This window comes from Neoarius graeffei, chromosome 1 (genome assembly GCF_027579695.1).
Source record: "Neoarius graeffei isolate fNeoGra1 chromosome 1, fNeoGra1.pri, whole genome shotgun sequence".
NCBI classification, from domain to species: Eukaryota; Metazoa; Chordata; class Actinopteri; order Siluriformes; family Ariidae; genus Neoarius; species Neoarius graeffei.
In genome coordinates, this window is record NC_083569.1 from 127,644,748 (window position 1) to 127,667,505 (window position 22,758).

At 41.8% G+C, this 22,758-nt stretch overlaps 2 protein-coding genes across 2 annotated transcripts in view; both read left to right on the plus strand.

Moving 5' to 3' along the window:
* Positions 1–569, plus strand: part of LOC132886253 (deoxynucleoside triphosphate triphosphohydrolase SAMHD1-like) — a 39,386-nt gene extending 38,817 nt beyond the window's left edge. The window contains exon 10 of the mRNA XM_060920814.1: positions 352–569. Coding sequence (XP_060776797.1) covers positions 352–569 — 218 coding nt within the window. The remainder of the gene's footprint in view (positions 1–351) is intronic.
* A 6,896-nt stretch (positions 570–7,465) lies between these two features.
* LOC132883462 (HIG1 domain family member 1A, mitochondrial-like) lies at positions 7,466–21,352 on the plus strand. The gene is made up of 3 exons (XM_060917133.1): positions 7,466–7,530; positions 20,879–21,027; positions 21,209–21,352. Exons 1-3 carry the CDS (start codon positions 7,466–7,468, stop codon positions 21,295–21,297), a joined length of 303 nt encoding a protein of 100 aa, XP_060773116.1. The 3' UTR covers positions 21,298–21,352.
* The last annotated feature ends 1,406 nt before the right edge of the window (positions 21,353–22,758 follow it).

Below are 22,758 nucleotides of genomic sequence, written 5' to 3' on the forward strand. Positions count from 1 at the left end.
AATTCCAAATAAACATTCTGTTAACATCATAGTGGTATTGCAAACTATAGCAGATCTTATTTTATTCCCAAAATATTTTTGTTTGAATTGCATATAATAGTTTTGCAGTTAAGTACAACACTTGCACCTCAATCTGGTTAATGAACAAAATGCTAACTGCTCTTGTGACGTACACCTCTAATGATGTTATTTTAAGTGTTCACAAACTCACAAAGTTTTGGTTGAAGTTTCTCAAATATTGTATAACTGATTATCCGTACAAGCATAACTCCTGCACACACATAACTTTAATTTGCTATGGTGTGTAAGTTTACAATGACTTATCAATGTGTCCTCCTTACCCTTCCACAGATCACATTTTTGAGCAGATTCTGTACTCCTCTGATGAAAACCTGCTTGATGCGCAGTCCATCCTGGAGAACATCATCCACAGAAAATTCTATAAGTTTGTGGGAGAAAGACCTCAAGATCAAATTCCAGGGTCAGAGGTCACAGCCTTCAGTTATGTATTTACCATTATCAGTTCAGTCAGAGCTGTACATAATAAAACCTTCATTTTTATGGGTTAATGGCCCAATCTGCAGTTAGCTTAGACGAATAGCTTACAACATAAATCAGCATGTTCACCTTTGCCCTTAACTGATAATAAGCAGTGGCTAAATTAGAAGAAAAATGAAGTAATATCCCAAAAAATAACAAAAAAACAAACATCTTATTGGACTAATGAGCTAATGTCCACAATTTTACATGTATTCTACTGCTTTCCTTATATAGTTGAGCAAAATATTTTAAGGCTCTCTTTCTTTAATTGAGTTAGAATGTTGGATATTTCCAGGCCCAAACAAACAGAATGCATTTTAATTGGACTTTCTTGATTGTGGCTATTTGATGTTGGAGTGTTCATGATATTATTCTCAGTGCATGAGGGAGTGTACATTTCAGCAGTAATGACAGTTAGTGAATGGAATATTAAATCAATCAATAAATCATAAACATACACTGCCTGGCCAAAACTAAAGTCAGCATTTGGATTTAAATAAGCAAATACATAAGAACCTTTGATTGGATAATTACTGCAGTGATTAATGTGTTTCAGCTGTAACAATTCTTTTAACTCTAACTGATGCAGTGAGTTGCTTCTCATTTCTTAAACAAACATGTCAAAGGTGTATCCCGTGCTCATGGAAAAGATGTTCCTGTGTTTCAGAAGGTCAACTTATTGGCCTGCATCAAGCAAAGTGAACAGTGAAGGAGGTTTGAGCTGAAATGACTGGAATTGGGTTAAGAACTGATCAACACATGAAAAAACCCTGGAGGGATAGAGGTGAACTGTCAACTTCATGGGAGAAATGTGGTCGGAAAAAACTCCTGACTGAGCATGATCAGAGATCGCTTAAACACTTGGTGAATTCAAATCGTTGAAAAAAAATTTCAACAGTAGAACTCATGGCGATGTTTAATAGTGAAATTAAGATCATTTCCACTCACAGTGGGATGAAAACTCACAGGATTGGGACGAAACAGCTGTGTGTCCATCAGAAACCCTCTCGTTAGTGAGACTAATCAGGAGAAAAGTAAAATACTTTACTAACACAGGACTCATTTTCTTTATCTTTAAAATATTTCATTTATATGTTATTGATATCAGTCATATTCATGTCCAACGAGTGCGAATCTTTGTACCATCAAAATATATTCTACTTGAATCTGCCATAAAAGCCATGTATCACTGGATTCCAATCAGTGGTATGTGTTGGTGGATTCAGATTCTGAACCCAGGCTTCTCATCATGCAGTATTAAAGCAATCACCCATAGCTGGATCCAAGTTACTGGTCTTGAGCACCTTGGCTTAAGTTCTGAGGCTTAAGTTCCTGGACTACACTTCATGGGCTCAGTTTCCTGGGTTGAGGTTCTTGAACACAAGATCTTAGGCTGTAATTCATGGGTTCAGGTTCCTTGGTTCAATTAGTCAGGCTGAAGCTACTGGACTAAAGTTCCTGGACTCACGTTCTTGGACAAGTTAATTTAAGATCGGGTTCATGTTTGACGTCTTATGTGCTTTTTGCAGGTGTCCATCCTGCTGCCTGAAACCTTTTCTGAGAAACGCATCAGAGTTTATTGCAAAGAACCAGATAAACTGAAAGATGCAAAGAAATACTTTGATGAGTGGTGTAAGAACTTGAGCGCTCAGGTAACACTCACCTCCTGCAGTGTGTGTGTGTGTGTGTACACCCTACTCTTGTTTATGTGAATGTTAAAGTTAGTATTGTGTTAAGCAGTGTCGTGCGTGAACTTGTATTTGTGCTCATATTTTTGGTGAATGTTGAACTAATCTTTCTGGAACGTGAAAGTAATTTATTCTGGTCAGTTACTCTTAAAATGACTCCTGAGCCCCTGTTAGAAACAGGAAGTGTCTTCATGTAGTGGCTTAAAGACGTGCACACTGTTCCAGTCTTGGAAAATGACTCTGTGTGTGTGTGTAGGGTTCTGGAGCCACAAATAACTGATGTAACTCATGACTGATTCTCAAGCCAAGGGGAGTGGAGGAGCTGGAGAAACCAGACATCTGGTAAAAACAGCATTGAAGCATCATCGCCCCCTGCTGGCAGAGCAAATGGATCTATATGTTATTTATCAAACAATCCTCCTGTTAGGCATTTAACCTGCTTATAAAGCGATTTTTTTTAAGGACAAACAACTGGTGTGTATCCCAGATTCTGAAAAAAACTTTGGTCACATATCAGTCAGAGGATATGAAATCATATCGTATCACAGCAGTGATTCAGGGGTCAAATCCCAAACTGTTCCTTTAAGAACAGAAATCATGTGGAAGCATCTTTTGTTTTGTCCTTTTTCTGAGTTTAGTAGATGAGCATTAAAAAGCGTTTTTATGTGTTAGTTTATCCAGATTATAAACCAGAGCTTGGTGAAGGTTTGGGAGGTGTATCTAACCAGGGTTTGAATAACTAATCACTCTTAAAGTAGGTAGCTAAGTATTTAATAATCATTAAAATATCTCAAGTTTTATATGAAGAATCTGGCACTGATTACACTTTTTATTTGATTTTGTTTGTGTGTCTGTGTGTGTTGGTGGAATTTTGGGACATTTTAATCAGGACTTTTAAACTTATCATAGCATTATCTTATTTTGGTTTTGTGTTTTATCGTCATGTCAAACTGCAGCTGCATGAACTGGGTTCATATACAGTGGGGTCCTAAAGTCTGAGCCCACACTGAAATTACATTGGTGTTTGTTTCATTAAAAATTGGAAATAAGCAAAATTTTAAAGAAACAAATAAAAGAAAGAAAAGGAAATGTTAAAAGTCTTAAATATTCACAGTGTTCAACATTCAGCATGATTTGTTGGTCACTGTTTAAATTTCAGCAAATTTGCGATATGGTGATACTGAAGGTCAGATATGCCTTGAGATTTATCCCTTCCACTGAAGAACATGTTCAGATGACACTCCCATGATTCTGATCGAACATAAATCATCAGGTTTTACACAAACTTTTGGACTCCATGCCAGCTCATGTGTAAACTGTCATTAAAGCGAAAGGGAGAAGTACCAAACTGAATAAATTTCCCAAAACAAAATTTTACTTTCACTCAGGTTATTACTAAAATTTGCATTTAAACATTTTGCATTTGAACTTTTTTTTTGCAAATTTGTAAACCTTGTAAAATAGAAGCATTTTTTATGAGAATTTTGGACTCCACTGTACATGTAAAATTACACAGACATGCGTGATGGTGAATACACACACTTTCATTACCTGTTAGCTGCATTAACCTCGTATCTCCACTGTGTTTAGGGTAAAGAGGAAACTTTAGTTATAGTCAAAATACTGCTTTACAAAATTAATTTTTCTTTGTTTTTTGTTTCCTTTCCACATTTCACCTCCTCATGTAACTTCATTTATTTTCCTGTACTGACTTTCTGACCTGTAAGACTTTTTATTGGGTGTATTTAATGAGGTGTTTTAAAGCTGTTTAATTAAAGGCTAATAAATTCTCAAGTTTGATAATTTTTACTTGTTTACTGGAGTCAGCACATTAAATAATGATGCTTAAGAATATTTAAAGGTACTGTACAATCACTGTACAGCAGTAAGATAACTGCATGCTAAATATTCCTTTAGTAACAGTAATTTATTTGCTAAAACCATGTTGGTATTCTGTGAGATAATGAACAGGTTTGATACCTCAAGGAGCTTCAGATGTTTCACAGATTTCTCCAATTCCACCTGATAGTGACCGCACATTGCATCAACACCCTCGGCTCCGACTCCCAGGTTATTCACATTAAACATTCCAGATTTTAAAAATAACATAAAAAATAATCAAACAAATATCTCTAAACTTCATAGTGCGATGTGTAAATGTAAATTCCTGCTGACTTTGAGTCTGAGTACATGTGAGTATTTTACTCAAACTTGTTAGCTGATATTTGCTATATTTATACTTTTAAAAAATGTAAGACTATATCAAATCACACGAAGATCGGAGGATTTTGTGTTTGACCTCAAATTGTTCAGACAACAAATCTATAACTAATGAGGTAACTTGGCTAACTTCAGCAATGATGGTTGTCATGGTTACAGTAAAATATATTATTTTTATTAAATACAATTTGAGACTGAAATCCCACTAATATGAGCTACATTACTAACTAGATAGCTAATTTACCAAGCTAAAATGGTGTAGTATAGTGGTATAGAGGTATTTGTGATTGGGTTTTATCCATTTTTCCACCCATACATCCATTTTCTTCCGCTTTTCTGAAGTCAGGTCATGGTGGCAGCAGGCTAAGCAGGGTATTTCAGGTGTCCCTCTCCCCAGCAATGCTTTCCAGTTCCTCCTGGGGGATTCCAAAGCACTCCCAGGCCAGATGAAATATATAATCTCTCCAGCGTGTTCTGGGTCGACCCCGGGGTCTCCTGCCAGTTGGAGGTGCCTGGAAAACCTCTAAAGGAAGGTGTCCAGGAGGCATCCTAATCAGATACCCGAACCACCTCAGCCAATTCCTTTCAACATGAAGGAGCAGTGGCTCAACTCCAAGATCCCTCTGGATGTCTGAGTTCCTCACCCTATCTTTAAGGGTGAGCCCAGCCACCCTACGGAGAAAGCTCATTTCAGCCACCTGTATCTGCGATCTCATCCTTTCGGTCACTACCCAAAGCTCATGACCATAGGTGAGGATCGGAACATAGACTGACTGGTAAATCGAAAGCTTTGCCTTCTGGCTCAGCTCCCTCTTCACCATGACGGTCCAGTACAATGCCTGCATTACTGCTGACTCCACCCCAATCTGCCTGTCCATCTCACGCTCCATTTTGCCATCACTCCTGAACAAGACCCCAAGGTACTTAAACTCCTTCTGATAGGGATTTAGTGTAGGCTATAATTGGATCAGTGGTTATTTTGCTGTAGAATATTGCTAACACTGTCTTAAAGACAGACTCACCTGGCGAAATAATCCCATTTATCCACATCAATACCGGTTCTCTTATTTGCCACAATCTCATACAAGACAACCTCATTTTAAATGTTGAGTGCTGCCTGGGGCGGCACGGTGGTGTAGTGGTTAGTGCTGTCGCCTCACAGCAAGAAGGTCCGGGTTCGAGCCCCGTGGCCGATGAGGGCCTTTCTGGGCGGAGTTTGCATTTTCTCCCCGTGTCTGCTTGGGTTTCCTCTGGGTGCTCTGGTTTCCCCCAAAGACATGCAGGTAAGGTTAACTGGTGACTAAGTTGACCATGAGTGTGAATGGTTGTCTGTGTCTATGTGTCAGCCCTGTGATGACCTGGTGACTTGTCCAGGGTGTACCCTGCCTTTTGCCCGTAGTCAGCTGGGATCGGCTCCAGCTTGCCTGCGACCCTGTAGAACAGGATAAAGCGGCTAGAGATAATGAGATGAGATGAGATGTGGAAGTGTGATCTGTGGTTCTCAGGTGATCATCTCATCTCATTATCTCTAGCCACTTTATCCTTCTACAGGGTCGCAGGCAAGCTGGAGCCTATCCCAGCTGACTACGGGCGAAAGGCGGGGTACACCCTGGACAAGTCGCCAGGTCATCACTGGGCTGACACAGACAACCATTCACACTCACATTCACACCTACGGTCAATTTAGAGTCACCAGTCAACCTAACCTGCATGTCTTTGGGGGAAACCGGAGCACCCGGAGGAAACCCACGCGGACACGGGGAGAACATGCAAACTCCACACAGAAAGGCCCTCGCCGGCCCCGGGGCTCGAACCCAGGACCTTCTTGCTGTGAGGCGACAGCGTTAACCACTACACCACCGTGCCGCCCATATATATATATATATATATATATATATATATATATATATAATAGAAAAATTTCACTCTGACACCCAACTTTTGAACATTATTAAAAATTTATTCTCTACAAACGTTTCAAGAATAAATTGTTGGCTGACAGAGACTTTTTACTCTACTTATATATATATATATATATATATATATATATATATATATATATATATATTTTTTTTTTTAATTAGAAAGAGAAATCAGTCAGTCAGCTCTGGAAATACTTGTAATTTGCAACTAAAAAGACTGCAGCTACACTAGCAGCTTGAACATGCTTTCTAGTGTGATTGTGTTGTGCTTGCGCAGAACTGTGTCAGTCCTGAGCGCCTTAGCTCGTGCACCTGAAGGCGCGCCGTGGGCACGCGCGACAAAAGAGCTCCGGCAAGTGCGCTGTTAACAAAGAACACCTGTCTTTAATCAATGAACTATGTTTGGGCTTTTTAAGGACTGCGCCCATGCAAGGATGATGCGAAGATTTACGCCACGTCTCGGAACGCGAAAAATCCGAAAAATAAATTTCTCCATTCGGAAAACCGGAGATTTTCAAGAGTTTTGTCAAATATCCGGATTTCTGGGTAAATCCGGAAGACTTTCATCTATATAATTAATTTCCTCAAAATAATTCCAGAAGATTAATGATTAATTCTCCAGTTAGTAGTTGATTAATTCTCTCTAACAGCAGCTCTGAGATGATGAACAGTTGTGAGAGGAGTCTCCAGTATCAGTGCTTTCTGTAATAAAGGTAAGAAGTGGTGATGGTGGCTGTGGTATTAAAGGAGTAAAATACTGAAGAACATGCTGTTCTTGGAAAATAATCAACTTCAGGGTAGTAATGGTGTCTCTGCTTCATTACATCACACGTACCTCCCTGTAAAACACACCCACAGTGTTTTGTACTGACACTGAGCACTTCCTGGTGTCTGATGAAATGATAAATCAGATCAGATGTTGGTGTTTGTCACCTGGACACCAGGAAGGAAGTGATTTATTTATTTTTTCACACTTACACAATCCAGGAAGTTCTGCGCTTCACTTCGTTCCACGGTATCTGACTGTAGCGTAGGAGTATTTAACAGTGTTCATTCAATCTAAGACTTAATGTGTCTCCTTTCAGTTCCACCAAGATGTCCTTCATATCGTATGATGAGTCCGAGGGATCCAAGTTCCTCAGGAAGGCCAAGGAGAATAGAATAGAATGCCTTTATTGTCACTATACACATGTACAATGAGATTAAAGCATCTCCAATAACAGTGCAAACAGCGTGTAGAGAGAGGGGAAGGGGGAAAAAAGGGGGGGAAGGTGCACAGTCTGAGGTGTATGTGATGTGTTACACATTATGGAGTGAGGTATTGCACATATAAAGTATTGCACAGAGACAGTCACATTGTAAATTATTGCACGAGAGAGTCACATTATAAGATAAAATATTACACATTATGAATTATTGCAAGGTAAGGTAAGGTGCACAGACTTGAGACATATGTGTTGTGTGTAAGGTGCACAGTCCAGAGGTGCATGTATTGCGTTTCCCATTATGGAGTGTGGTATTGCACATTGTGAAAGTATTGCATAGAGAGTCACCTTATAAAGTACTGCACATTTATAAATTAGTAAAATAGTAAAATAAAATGGACTATAAAGTCAGAGCATATCTGAGTTCAGGGCGGTTATGGCTTTTGGAAAGGAGCTGTTTTTTAATCTATTTGTCTTTGTCCTGATGCACCTGTAGCGCCTCCCTGAGGGCAACAGGTCGAACAGATCAAAGCCAGGGTGGGAGCTGTCCTTGATAATGTTCTTAGCTCTGCTAAGGCAGCGAGAGGTGTAAATGTCCATCAGGGAGGGGAGAGGGCAGCCAATGATCTTCTGTGCTGCCTTAACTACCCTCTGGAGCCTCTCCTTGTCTACAGCAGTGCAGCTGCCATACCATACTGTGATACAGTACCTCAGCAGGCTCTCGATGGATGAGCAGTAGAAGGTCAGCAGCAGGTTGGAGCTTAAGTTGTACTTCCTGAGGACTCTCAGGAAGTGTAGCCGCTTCTGAGCCTTCTTAACGACTGCTGTAATGTTTGCTGACCAGGAGATGTTGGCGGAGATGAGGACACCAAGAAACTGGAAGGTGTGGACCCTCTCCACACACACGTTGTTGATGTAGAGGGGGGCTAGGTCGGTGCTGTGCTTCCTGAAGTCAACAATGAGCTCTTTGGTTTTCTTGGTGTTCAGAGCGAGGTTATTTTCTGAACACCAGGCTGCGAACTTCAGGACCTCCTCTCTGTAGGCTGCCTCGTCTCCCTTTGAGATGAGTCCGACCACTGTGGTGTCATCAGCAAACTTGACGATAAGGTTGTCGTTGTTGTGGGTCGGACTACAGTCGTGGGTGTAGAGGCAGTATAGGAGGGGGCTCAGCACACAGCCCTGTGGAGAGCCGGTGCTCAATGTGCGGGTGGAGGAGAAGTGGGGGCCAAGTCTCACAGTCTGGGGCCGGTTAGTAAGAAAGTCTTTTAACCAGGCACATGTGAGAGGGGGGAGGCCGAGAGTGTCCAGTTTACTAATAAGGATGTCCAGGATTATTGTATTAAAAGCTGAACTGTAATCCACAAAGAGTATGCGGACGTAGCTCTGCTGCTGCTCCAGGTGATTAAGCGCAGAGTGGAGAGCTACGGCAATGGCCTCCTCTGTGGATCTGTTTGTGCGATATGCGAACTGGTAGGGGTCGAAGTCTGGGGGGAGGTGGTCCTTGATGTGCTGAAGAACTAGTCTCTCGAAGCACTTCATGATTACCGGGGTGAGGGCCACAGGATGGTAATCATTCAGGCTGGTGACGGGAGACTTCTTTGGCACTGGGATTATTGTTGCAGATTTTAGGCAGGGCAGGATGACTGCCTGAGCCAGGGAGAGGTTAAAGATCCTAGTGAAGGTAGGGGCAAGCTGGTGGGCACACGCTCTGAGCACCTTACCAGGTACACCATCAGGGCCGGCAGCTTTCTTGGGGTTCACTGCCAGGAGCACCGGTCTGACATTATGCTCCTGTACAGTGAAAGGAGTGGTGTGGGAACTGTGTGGTGGTGGGGGCAGGGCAGGAGCAGATGAGTGCTGCTCAGATGTTTCAAAGCGAGCAAAGAAGCGATTTAGCTCCTCTGCTAGCGGCACACTCCAGTCTCCTGTTGGCGCATCACAGTCTCTGAAGTTTGTGGTGTCCTGAATGCCCTGCCACACCTCCCGTGTGTTGTTGCTGGACAGGTGGGACTCTATGCGCAGCCTGTGGTCCGCTTTGGCTTTATTTATTCCTCTTTTCAGGTCAGCTCGAGCAGCTCTGTACAGAGCTCTATCACCTGACCTGAAGGCAGCATCGCGAGCCCTGAGGAGTGAGCGGACCTGGCTGGTCATCCAGGGTTTCTGGTTTGGGAAGACCCGGATGTTTTTATCCACTGTCACATTTCCGATGCAGAACTTGATATAGTCCAGCACCGTTCCTGTGAATGTCTCCAGCTCCTGATGTTCAAATAAGTCCCAATCTGTCTGTTTAAAGCAGTCCTGTAGTTTGGCGAGTGCGTTGTCAGGCCAGGTTGTGATAGTCCTTGTGGTGGGCCTGGCTCTGCGTCTGAGGGGGGGTGTAGGCTGGGGAGAGCAGGAGGGAAATATGGTCTGACTGGCCGAGGTGGGGGAGGGGTATGTCTCTGTACGCGTGCTTGATGTTAGAATAAACATGATCCAGAGTGTTCTCCCCTCTAGTAGAACACTTAACATGTTGGTAAAACTTCGGCAGTACAGTCTTCAAGTTGGCCTTATTAAAGTCTCCTGCGATTATGTGAACACCGTCAGGGTGAGCCCGCTGCTGTTTGTTTACGGTGTTCAGCAGGAGAGAGAGCGCTGTGTTTACACTGGCATCAGGTGGAATATACATAGCTGTGACAATCACTACAATTAGCTCTCTCGGTAGAAAAAAAGACCGGCATCTTACGGACATGTACTCGAGGTCTGGGGAACAGTGTTTATCTATAATTGTTCCGTTGTTACACCAATTATCATGCAGAGCCCTCCCCCTCTGCTCTTACCAGAATTCTCAGTCCTGCCCCAGCGGAGCAGAGTGCGGCCTGCTAGCTGTAAGCTAGCATCGGGTATTTCCGGATGAAGCTAGGTTTCCGTGATAATTAAAAACACAGCAGTCCCGAACATAGCGATTTCCAGCGAGTTGTAATTACAGATCATCTGTTTTATGTAACAGGGATCTGGCATTGGAGAGATACAGGCTCAGTAGAGGTGGCTTGTGTGGTTGTTTTCTTAGCCTTAGCATAGCACTGGACCAGCAGCCCCGCTTCTGCTTCCTCTCCCTCCTTCATCTGCTCCACCTCCTAGACCCGACAACAATCCACGGAGAGCCCGGCGGTCTCGCTTTGTCATCTGGGATGTTATGCGTGAAGAGAAATTCACTCGAAACAGATACCTGATGTTGGTCACCGATGGCTAAAAGTGTCTGGTGGGTGTACTGGATGTTTGCAGAAACGATGTTGCACAAACAAGCAAGAAAGAAATACAAAAACAAACAAAAGAAAGAGCACTGAAAAGGAGAGCCGTAAGCCAGTGCAACCATGAGCACCGCCATCTTGACCGTCCCATCGGTGAGATTACACTCGACTCTGGATGTGTTTTATTCAGTGTCACACAGCAGGGTGCTGAGAGTCAGTGATATACCACGATACTCCACTCACAGAAATATAAACATGTTAAAACTGGGTGTGGAACACAGCAGGAACTTCAAAACACTGCCTCCTGTGGTGGTGATGTTGAAGATGATGGACTGAAAGGGGTGATGATTGTGATGACATTGATGATGTAATGAGGATGACGATGATTATGACTGTAATAATGATGGTGAAGGTAATGATGGTGGTGATGCCAGCACTAATGGTGGTGGTGGTGATGGTAATGACAGTATTGGTGATAGGGATGATGAACATGAGGATTACAGTGATGATGACAGTGATTGGCGATGAACATGGTGATTGACAGTGATGATGACAGTGATGGTAATGACAGTATTGCTGATGATGACAGTGATGATGTGATGATGGTGATGGTAATGACAGTGATGACATGATGATGATGGTGATGGTGATTAAGGTAATCACAGTGATGTGGTGATGGCATGATGATGGTAATGACAGTGACGGTGATGGTAATAACAGTATTGCTGATGGTGATGACAGTGATGGTGACAGTGATGGGGATGCTGACAATGATGATGGTGACAGTGATGGTAATGATGGTGATGTAATGACAGTGATGGTGGTGATGACAGTGATGATGATGATGATGATGGCAATGACAGTATTGGTGATGACAGTGATCTTAATGACAGTATTGCTGATGACGGTGATGGTAATGACAGTGTTGGTGATGCTGACAAAGATGAAGATGACTGTGATGGTAATGACAGTATTGCTGATGACGATGGTGATGATGACAATGATGATGATTGTGATGGTAATGACAGTATTGGCAATGGTGACAGTGATGATAGTGATGATGATTGTGATGGTTATTACAGTATTGTTATGGTGACAGTGATGATGACGTGGTGATTGTGATGTAATGACAGTATTGGCAATGGTGACAGTGATGATGATGGTGATTGTGATGGTAATGACAGTATTGGCGATGGTGACAGTGATGATAATTGTGATGGTAATGAGACAGTATTGGTGATGGTGACAGTGATGATGATTGTGATGGTAATGACAGTATTGGTGATGGTGACAGTGATGATGATGGTGATTATGATTGCGATGGTAATGACAGTATTGGCGATGGTGACAGTGATTGTGATGGTAATGACAGTATTGGTGATGGTGACAGTGATGATGGTGATTGTGATGGTAATGACAGTATTGGTGACGGTGATTGTGACGGTAATGACAGTATTGGCGATGGTGACAGTGATGATGATTGTGATGGTAATGACAGTATTGGTGATGGTGACAGTGATGATGATTGTGATGGTAATGACAGTATTGGTGATGTTGACAGTGATGATGACGGTGATTGTGATGGTAATGACAGTATTGGCGATGGTGACCGTGATGATAATTGTGATGGTATTGAGACAGTATTGGTGATGGTGACAGTGATGATGTGATGATGCTGATGGTAATGACAGTGATGGCATGATGGTGATGGTGATTATGGTAATCAAAGTGATGTGGTGATGGCATGATGATGGTAATGACAGTGACGGTGATGGTAATAACAGTATTGCTGATCGTGATGACAGTGATGGTGACAGTGATGGGGATGCTGACAATGATGATTGTGACAGTGATGGTAATGATGGTGATGTAATGACAGTGATGGTGGTGATGACCGTGAGGATGATGATGATGATGATGATGATGATAGTGATGATGATGGCAATGACAGTATTGGTGATGACAGTGATCTTAATGACAGTATTGCTGATGACGGTGATGGTAATGACATTGTTGGTGATGCTGACAAAGATGAAGATGACTGTGATGGTAATGACAGTATTGCTGATGACGATGGTGATGATGACAATGATGATGATTGTGATGGTAATTACAGTATTGGCAATGGTGACAGTGATAGTGATGATGATTGTGATGGTTATTACAGTATTATGGTGACAGTGATGATGATGTGATTGTGATGTAATGACAGTATTGGCAATGGTGACAGTGATGATGGTGATGATTGTGATGGTAATGACAGTATTGGTGATGGTGACAGTGATGACGACAGTGATGATGATTGTGATGGTAATGACAGTATTGGTGATGGTGACCGTGATGGTGATTGTGATGGTAATGACAGTATTGGTGACGGTGATTGTGACAGTAATGACAGTATTGGCGATGGTGACAGTGACGATGATTGTGATGGTAATGACAGTATTGGCAATGGTGACCGTGATGATAATTGTGATGGTAATGAGACAGTATTGGTGATGGTGACAGTGATGATGATTGTGATGGTAATGACAGTATTGGTGATGGTGACAGTGACGATGATTGTGATGTTAATGACAGTATTGGTGATGGTGACAGTGATGATGATTGTGATGGTAATGACAGTATTGGTGATGGTGACCGTGATGGTGATTGTGATGGTAATGACAGTATTGGTGACGGTGATTGTGACAGTAATGACAGTATTGGCGATGGTGACAGTGACGATGATTGTGATGGTAATGACAGTATTGGCAATGGTGACCGTGATGATAATTGTGATGGTAATGAGACAGTATTGGTGATGGTGACAGTGATGATGTGATGATGCTGATGGTAATGACAGTGATGACATGATGATGATGGTGATGGTGATTATGGTAATCAAAGTGGTGTGGTGATGGCATGATGATGGTAATGACAGTGACGGTGATGGTAATAACAGTATTGCTGATCGTGATGACAGTGATGGTGACAGTGATGGGGATGCTGACAATGATGATGGTGACAGTGATGGTAATGATGGTGATGTAATGACAGTGATGGTGGTGATGACAGTGATGATGATGATTGTGATGGTAATGAGAGTATTGATGATGGTGACAGTGATGACGACAGTGATGGTGATTGTGATGTTAATGACAGTATTGGTGATGGTGACAGTGATGACGACAGTGATGATGATTGTGATGGTAATGACAGTATTGGTGATGGTGACCGTGATGGTGATTGTGATGGTAATGACAGTATTGGTGACGGTGATTGTGACAGTAATGACAGTATTGGCGATGGTGACAGTGACGATGATTGTGATGGTAATGACAGTATTGGCAATGGTGACCGTGATGATAATTGTGATGGTAATGAGACAGTATTGGTGATGGTGACAGTGATGATGATTGTGATGGTAATGACAGTATTGGTGATGGTGACAGTGACGATGATTGTGATGTTAATGACAGTATTGGTGATGGTGACAGTGATGATGATTGTGATGGTAATGACAGTATTGGTGATGGTGACAGTGATGATGATTGTGATGGTAATGACAGTATTGGTGATGGTGACAGTGATGATGATGATGATGGTGATTGTGATGGTAATGACAGTATTGGTGATGGTGACAGTGACGATGATTGTGATGATAATGACAGTATTGGTGATGGTGACAGTGATGATGATTGTGATGGTAATGACAGTATTGGTGATGGTGACAGTGACGATGATTGTGATGGTAATGACAGTATTGGTGATGGTGACAGTGACTATGATTGTGATGGTAATGACAGTATTGGTGATGGTGACAGTGATGATGATTGTGATGGTAATGACAGTATTGGTGATGGTGACAGTGATGATGATGGTGATTGTGATGGTAATGACAGTATTGGTGACGGTGATTGTGACAGTAATGACAGTATTGGCGATGGTGACAGTGACGATGATTGTGATGGTAATGACAGTATTGGCAATGGTGACCGTGATGATAATTGTGATGGTAATGAGACAGTATTGGTGATGGTGACAGTGATGATGTGATGATGCTGATGGTAATGACAGTGATGACATGATGATGATGGTGATGGTGATTATGGTAATCAAAGTGGTGTGGTGATGGCATGATGATGGTAATGACAGTGACGGTGATGGTAATAACAGTATTGCTGATCGTGATGACAGTGATGGTGACAGTGATGGGGATGCTGACAATGATGATGGTGACAGTGATGGTAATGATGGTGATGTAATGACAGTGATGGTGGTGATGACAGTGATGATGATGATTGTGATGGTAATGAGAGTATTGATGATGGTGACAGTGATGACGACAGTGATGGTGATTGTGATGTTAATGACAGTATTGGTGATGGTGACAGTGATGACGACAGTGATGATGATTGTGATGGTAATGACAGTATTGGTGATGGTGACAGTGATGATGACGGTGATTATGATTGCGATGGTAATGACAGTATTGACGATGGTGACAGTGATGATTGTGATGGTAATGACAGTATTGGTGATGGTGACAGTGATGATGATGGTGATTGTGATGGTAATGACAGTATTGGCGATGGTGACAGTGATGATAATTGTGATGGTAATGAGAGTATTGGTGATGGTGACAGTGATGATGATTGTGATGGTAATGACAGTATTGGTGATGGTGACAGTGATGATGATTGTGATGGTAATGACAGTATTGGTGATGGTGACAGTGATGATGACGGTGATTGTGATGGTAATGACAGTATTGGCGATGGTGACTGTGATGATAATTGTGATGGTAATGAGACAGTATTGGTGATGGTGACAGTGATGTGATGATGCTGATGGTAATGACAGTGATGACATGATGATGATGATGGTGATGGTGATTATGGTAATCAAAGTGATGTGGTGATGGCATGATGATGGTAATGACAGTGACGGTGATGGTAATAACAGTATTGCTGATCATGATGACAGTGATGGTGACAGTGATGGGGATGCTGACAATGATGATGGTGACAGTGATGGTAATGATGGTGATGTAATGACAGTGATGGTGGTGATGACAGTGATGATGATGATGATGATTGTGATGGTAATGAGAGTATTGGTGATGGTGACAGTGATGACGACAGTGATGGTGATTGTGATGTTAATGACAGTATTGGTGATGGTGACAGTGATGACGACAGTGATGATGATTGTGATGGTAATGACAGTATTGGTGATGGTGACAGTGATGATGACGGTGATTATGATTGCGATGGTAATGACAGTATTGACGATGGTGACAGTGATGATTGTGATGGTAATGACAGTATTGGTCATGGTGACAGTGATGATGACGGTGATTGTGATGGCAATGACAGTATTGGCGATGGTGACAGTGATGATGATTGTGATGGTAATGACAGTATTGGTGATGGTGACAGTGATGACGACAGTGATTGTGATTGTAATGACATTATTGGTGATGGTGACAGTGATGACAGGGATGATGATTGTGATGGTAATGACAGTATTGGTGATGGTGACGGTGATGGTGGTGATGATGATTGTGATGGTAATGACAGTATTGTGATGTGACAGTGATGATGACGGTGATTGTGATGGTAATGACAGTATTGGTGATGGTGACAGTGATGATAATTGTGATGGTAATGACAGTATTGGTGATGGTGACAGTGATGATGATTGTGATGGTAATGACAGTATTGGTGATGGTGACAGTGATGATGATGGTGATTCTTGATGGTAATAAGTATTGGCGATGGTGACAGTGATGATGATGGTGATTCTTGATGGTAATGAAAGTATTGGCGATGGTGACAGTGATGATGACAGTGATGGTAATGACAGTATTGGTGATCGTGATGGTGATGATTGTGATGGTAACGACAGTATTGGCAATGTGACAGTGATGATGATTGTGATGGTAATGAGAGTATTGGTGATGGTGACAGTGATGGTGATGATGATTGTGATGGTAATGGCAATATTGGCAATGGTGACAGTGATGATGATTGTGATGGTAATGACAGTATTGGTGATGGTGACAGTGAGGACGACAGTGATTGTGATTGTAATGACATTATTGGTGATGGTGACAGTGATGACGACAGTGATGATGATTGTGATGGTAATGACAGTATTGGTGATGGTGACGGTGATGATGGTGATGATGATTGTGATGGTAATGACAGTATTGTGATGTGACAGTGATGATAATGGTGATTGTGATGGTAATGACAGTATTGGTGATGGTGACAGTGATGATAATTGTGATGGTAATGACAGTAGTGGTGATGGTGACAGTGATGATGACAGTGATGCTGATTGTGATGGTAATGACAGTATTGGTAATGGTGACAGTGATGATGACAATGATGATGATTGTGATGGTAATGACAGTATTGGTGATGGTGACAGTGATGATGATTGTGATGGTAATGAGAGTATTGGTGATGGTGATGGTGATGATGACTGTGATTGTGATGGCAATGACAGTATTGGCTATGGTGACAGTGAAGATGATTGTGATGGTATTGACAGTATTGGTGATGGTGACAGTGATGACGACAGTGATTGTGATTGTAATGACAGTATTGGTGATGGTGACAGTGATGATGACAGTGATGATTATTGTGATGGTAATGACAGTATTGGTGATGGTGACAGTGATGACGACAGTGATTGTGATTGTAATGACAGTATTGGTGATGGTGACAGTGATGATGACAGTGATGATTATTGTGATGGTAATGACAGTATTGGTGATGGTGACGGTGATGATGATTGTGATGGTAATGACAGTATTGGTGATGGTGACAGTGATGCTGACGGTGATTCTTGATGGTAATGACAGTATTGGCGATGGTGACAGTGATGATAATTGTGATGTAATGACAGTATTGCTGATGGTGACAGTGATGATGACAGTGACGGTGATTGTGATGGTAATGACAGTATTGGTGATGGTGATGACGATGGTGATGATTGTGATGGTAATGACAGTATTGGTGATGGTGACAGTGATGATGATTGTGATGGTAATGAGAGTATTGGTGATGGCGACGGTGATGGTGATGATGATTGGGATGGTAATGGCAATATTGGCAATGGTGACAGTGATGATGATTGTGATGGTAATGACAGTATTAGTGATGGTGACAGTGATGATGACGGTGATTGTGATGGCAATGACAGTATTGGCGATGGTGACAGTGATGATGATTGTGATGGTAATGACAGTATTGTTGATGGTGACTGTGATGACGGTGATGATGATTGTGATGGTAATGACAGTATTGGTGATGGTGACAGTGATGATGACAGTGATGGTGATTGTGATGGTAATGAAAGTATTGGCGATTGTGACAGTGATGATGACAGTGATGATGATTGTGATGGTAATGACAGTATTGTGATGTGACAGTGATGACGATGGTGATGATTGTGATGGTAATGACAGTATTGGCAATGTGACAGTGATGATGGTGATGATAATTGTGATGGTTATGACAGTATTGGTGATGGTGACAGTGATGGTGATGATTGTGATGGTAATGGCAATATTGGCAATGGTGACAGTCATGATAATTGTGATGCTAAAGTCAGTATTGGTGATGGTGACAGTGATGATGACAGTGATGGTGATTGTGATGGTAATGACAGTATTGGTGATGGTGACAGTGATGACAGTGATGGTGTTTGTGATGGTAATGAAAGTATTGTGATGTGACAGTGATGACGATGGTGATGATTGTGATGGTAATGACAGTATTGGCAATGTGACAGTGATGATGGTGATGATAATTGTGATGGTAATGACAGTATTGGTGATGGTGACAGTGATGATGATTGTGATGGTAATGAGAGTATTGGTGATGGTGACAGTGATGGTGATGATGATTGTGATGGTAATGGCAATATTGGCAATGGTGACAGTAATGATGATTGTGATGGTAATGACAGTATTGGTGATGGTGACAGTGATGATGACGGTGATTGTGATGGCAATGACAGTATAGGCGATGGTGACGGTGATGACAGTGATGATGATTGTGATGGTAATGACAGTATTGGCAATGGTGACAGTGATGATGATTGTGATGGTAATGAGAGTATTGTTGATGGTGACAGTGATGATGACGTTGATTATGATTGTGATGGTAATGACAGTATTGGCGATGGTGACAGTGATGATAATTGTGATGTAATGACAGTATTGCTGATGGTGACAGTGATGATGACAGTGACGGTGATTGTGATGGTAATGACAGTATTGGTGATGGTGATGACGATGGTGATGATTGTGATGGTAATGACAGTATTGGCAATGTGACAGTGATGATGGTGATGATAATTGTGATGGTAGTGACAGTATTGGTGATGGTGACAGTGATGACGACAGTGATTGTGATTGTAATGACATTATTGGTGATGGTGACAGTGATGACGACAGTGATGATGATTGTGATGGTAATGACTGTATTGGTGATGGTGACAGTGATGATTATTGTGATGGTAATGACAGTATTTTGATGTGACAGTGATGACGATGGTGATGATTGTGATGGTAATGACAGTATTGGCAATGTGACAGTGATGATGGTGATGATAATTGTGATGGTAGTGACAGTATTGGTGATGGTGACAGTGATGATGATTGTGATGGTAATGAGAGTATTGGTGATGGTGACAGTGATGTGACAGTGATGATGGTTGTGATGGTAATGACAATATTGGCAATGGTGACAGTGATGATGATTGTGATGGTAATGACAGTATTGGTGATGGTGACAGTGATGATGACTGTGATTGTGATGGTAATGACAGTATTGGCAATGTGACAGTGATGATGGTGATGATAATTGTGATGGTAATGACAGTATTGGTGATGTTGACAGTGATGATGATTGTGATGGTAATGAGAGCATTGGTGATGGTGACAGTGATCGTGATGATGATTGTGATGGTAATGGCAATATTGGCAATGGTGACAGTGATGATGATTGTGATGGTAATGACAGTATTGGTGATGGTGACAGTGATGATGGCGGTGATTGTGATGGCAATGACAGTATTGGCGATGGTGACAGTGATGATGATTGTGATGGTAATGACAGTATTGGTGATGGTGACAGTGATGACGACAGTGATGGTGATTGTGATGGTAATGACAGTATTGTTGATGGTGACAGTGATGTTCGTGATGGTAATGACAGTATTGGTGATGGTGACAGTGATGACGACAGTGATGGTGATTGTGATTTTAATGACAGTATTGGTGATGGTGACTGTGATGACGGTGATGATGATTGTGATGGTAATGGCAGTATTGGTGATGGTGAAAGTGATGACGGTGATTTTGATTGTGATTGTAATGACAGTATTGGCGATGGTGACAATGATGTTCATGATGGTAATGACAGTATTGGTGATGGTGACAGTGATGACGACAGTGATGGTGATTGTGATGGCAATGACAGTATTGGTGATGGTGATGACAATGATGATGATTGTGATGGTAATGACAGTATTCGATGGTGACAGTGATGACGATGGTGATGATTGTGACGGTAATGACAGTATTGGTGGTGGTGACAGTGATGATGATTGTGATGGTAATGAGAGTATTGGTGATGGTGACAGTGATGGTGACGGTGATGATGATTGTGATGGTAATGACATTATTGGCAATGGTGACAGTGATGACGATTGTGATGTAATCACAGTATTGGTGATGGTGACAGTGATGACGACAGGGATGATGATTGTGTTGGTAATGACAGTATTGGTGATGGTGACAGTGATAGTAATGATAGTGTTGATGATTGTGACAGTGATGATGATGGTGATGATGATTGTGATGGTAATGACAGTATTGGTGATGGTGACGTTGATGACAACAGTGATAATGATTGTGATGGTAATGACAGTATTGGTGATGGTGACGGTGATAGTAATGACAGTATTGGTGATGGTGACAGTGATGATGACAATGATGATGATTGTGATGGTAATGACAGTCTTGGTGATGGTGACAGTGATGATAATGACAACAGTTATGACATTAGTGTTGTTGTGTCCACAGGGATGGCTGGGTTCTTTGCCATTGTGGCCCACAGGCTGTATAAGATGAAGCACAGAGGCAGTATGAAGATGTTGGTGCACCTAATCCACATGCGTGTGGCAGCGCAGGGCTTCTTGGTGGGAGCCATGACCTTAGGTACGGTTCTACACAAGAACCTGAACACACACATTAACACTGTCTGAAATAGGAACAATACACCACGTTCCTGATACAGTGCTCCAGAGACATTCAGATTGTCGTGGTGACATCACTGTCTGCCCATGTTAACGGTATGATCATAAGTATCGGTGTGTATCAGTCTGCGCTGTCATTGCAGGTGTGGTGTACTCCATGTATAAGGAGTATGTTCTGGAGCCGGCTGAAGCCCAGAGAGCACTGGAACAGAAAGCGCACGAGAACAACTGATCACAGCAACGGCACCAAGACTGACTTTACTTTAATTCAGTTTTAGTTTTGCACCCTGGTGATGATATCATCATTGTGTGTGTGTGTGTGTGTGTGTTCCACTGGCTCTGCCTTAAGAAATCATCAGCATCCATCTGCAGTAACATTTTTCTCAAGCCACAGCACTTTAAAGAACTCAGATCTTGAAAAGCAAAACATAAAAGCATCACTGCTAGTCCTGATTCAGCGTTCCTAAGTGTGTATGTGTGAGATTGAGATTAATATTTTTTTGTGTTTGTATATCCTGTTGGTTAATGAGAAACTGTACTTTAAGGAACATTTGGAGAATAAAATACACCCTGTACACGTCTTTGATAAACTATGAAGGGATATGACGTGTGATTCAGAACTGAGATTTGTTTCACGAGGCACGTGGCCTCAGATTAAAGTTCATTACCATGAGGAAGTACAGTATATCTTCAAAAGTTTAATTTCCAAATGTGGCGACATCCACAAGTGACAAGATGCCCTGATCGTTCGGCATTCTACACCAAACAGGTGCAAATCATATTCAAGTCCGTTTCAAACAAATGTCCACCACCATTGTCTGACTGCTCATGATTCAGAATCACAGAGGTAAAGTGATGGTTCACAATCAGTAATAATAATAGCGGGTGGCATGGTGGTGTAGTGGTTAGCACTGTCGCCTCACAACAAGAAGGTCCGGGTTCGAGCCCCGTGGCCGGCGAGGGCCTTTCTGTGCGGAGTTTGCATGTTCTCCCTGTGTCTGCGTGGGTTTGCTCTGGTTTCCCCCACAGTCCAAAGACATGCAGGTTAGGTTAACTGGTGACTCTAAATTGACCGTAGGTGTGAATGGAGATAATAGCTGCCATAGACTCCAAATCATGGTTCTCATGTTCACATTCACCCACTTACTGATCACAAATCCCTGGACTCTCTTACCCCCACAGGGTAAAGTACTTTTATTTCTTTGTTTAAAACTTTTTAGAATATTATTTACAAAAACAAACAAGACTGAAGTCCAATTCAACTGTCATTGGTCAAAAAGATAAGGAAATGTATTTTTTTTCCTGTAAAGATTATAAAAACATCAGGATGTAAATAAAAATGTTTTAATAAATCCAAAACGCAATTAAACAAGAAAAACACTTCATTGCATGAAGAACCGAAAATGGACAACAGCAATAACAAAACATGAACATGTTAACGTTAACATTGCCTTGAGGTCAGATATGTTGACATTTCTTTATAAAATGATCAATATTATATAAGATCATCTGATTATCAGAGTCTACAAATAAATGTTCCTGTTAGCTAAAGGAGCATGCTAGCACCATGATGGTTTTAAATAGTCTAGATTAGGTTTTGTTTCCCATAAACTGAAAAGACAAGAGTGATCTGACTGAATTACTGGCTGAATTATAGCAGGTCAGTATTATGACTTGGTGTGGTCTCTGAGAG

Bases quoted from the DNA above. Each gene is read 5' to 3' on its own strand.
- LOC132883462 (XM_060917133.1), top strand. From the start codon at position 7,466: ATGTCCTTCATATCGTATGATGAGTCCGAGGGATCCAAGTTCCTCAGG. The intron at 7,531-20,878 runs AATAGAATGCCT...TGACATTAGTGT, and splicing joins AGGAAGGCCAAGGAGAATAG to TGTTGTGTCCACAGGGATGG. The intron at 21,028-21,208 runs GTACGGTTCTAC...CTGTCATTGCAG, and splicing joins GGTGGGAGCCATGACCTTAG to GTGTGGTGTACTCCATGTAT.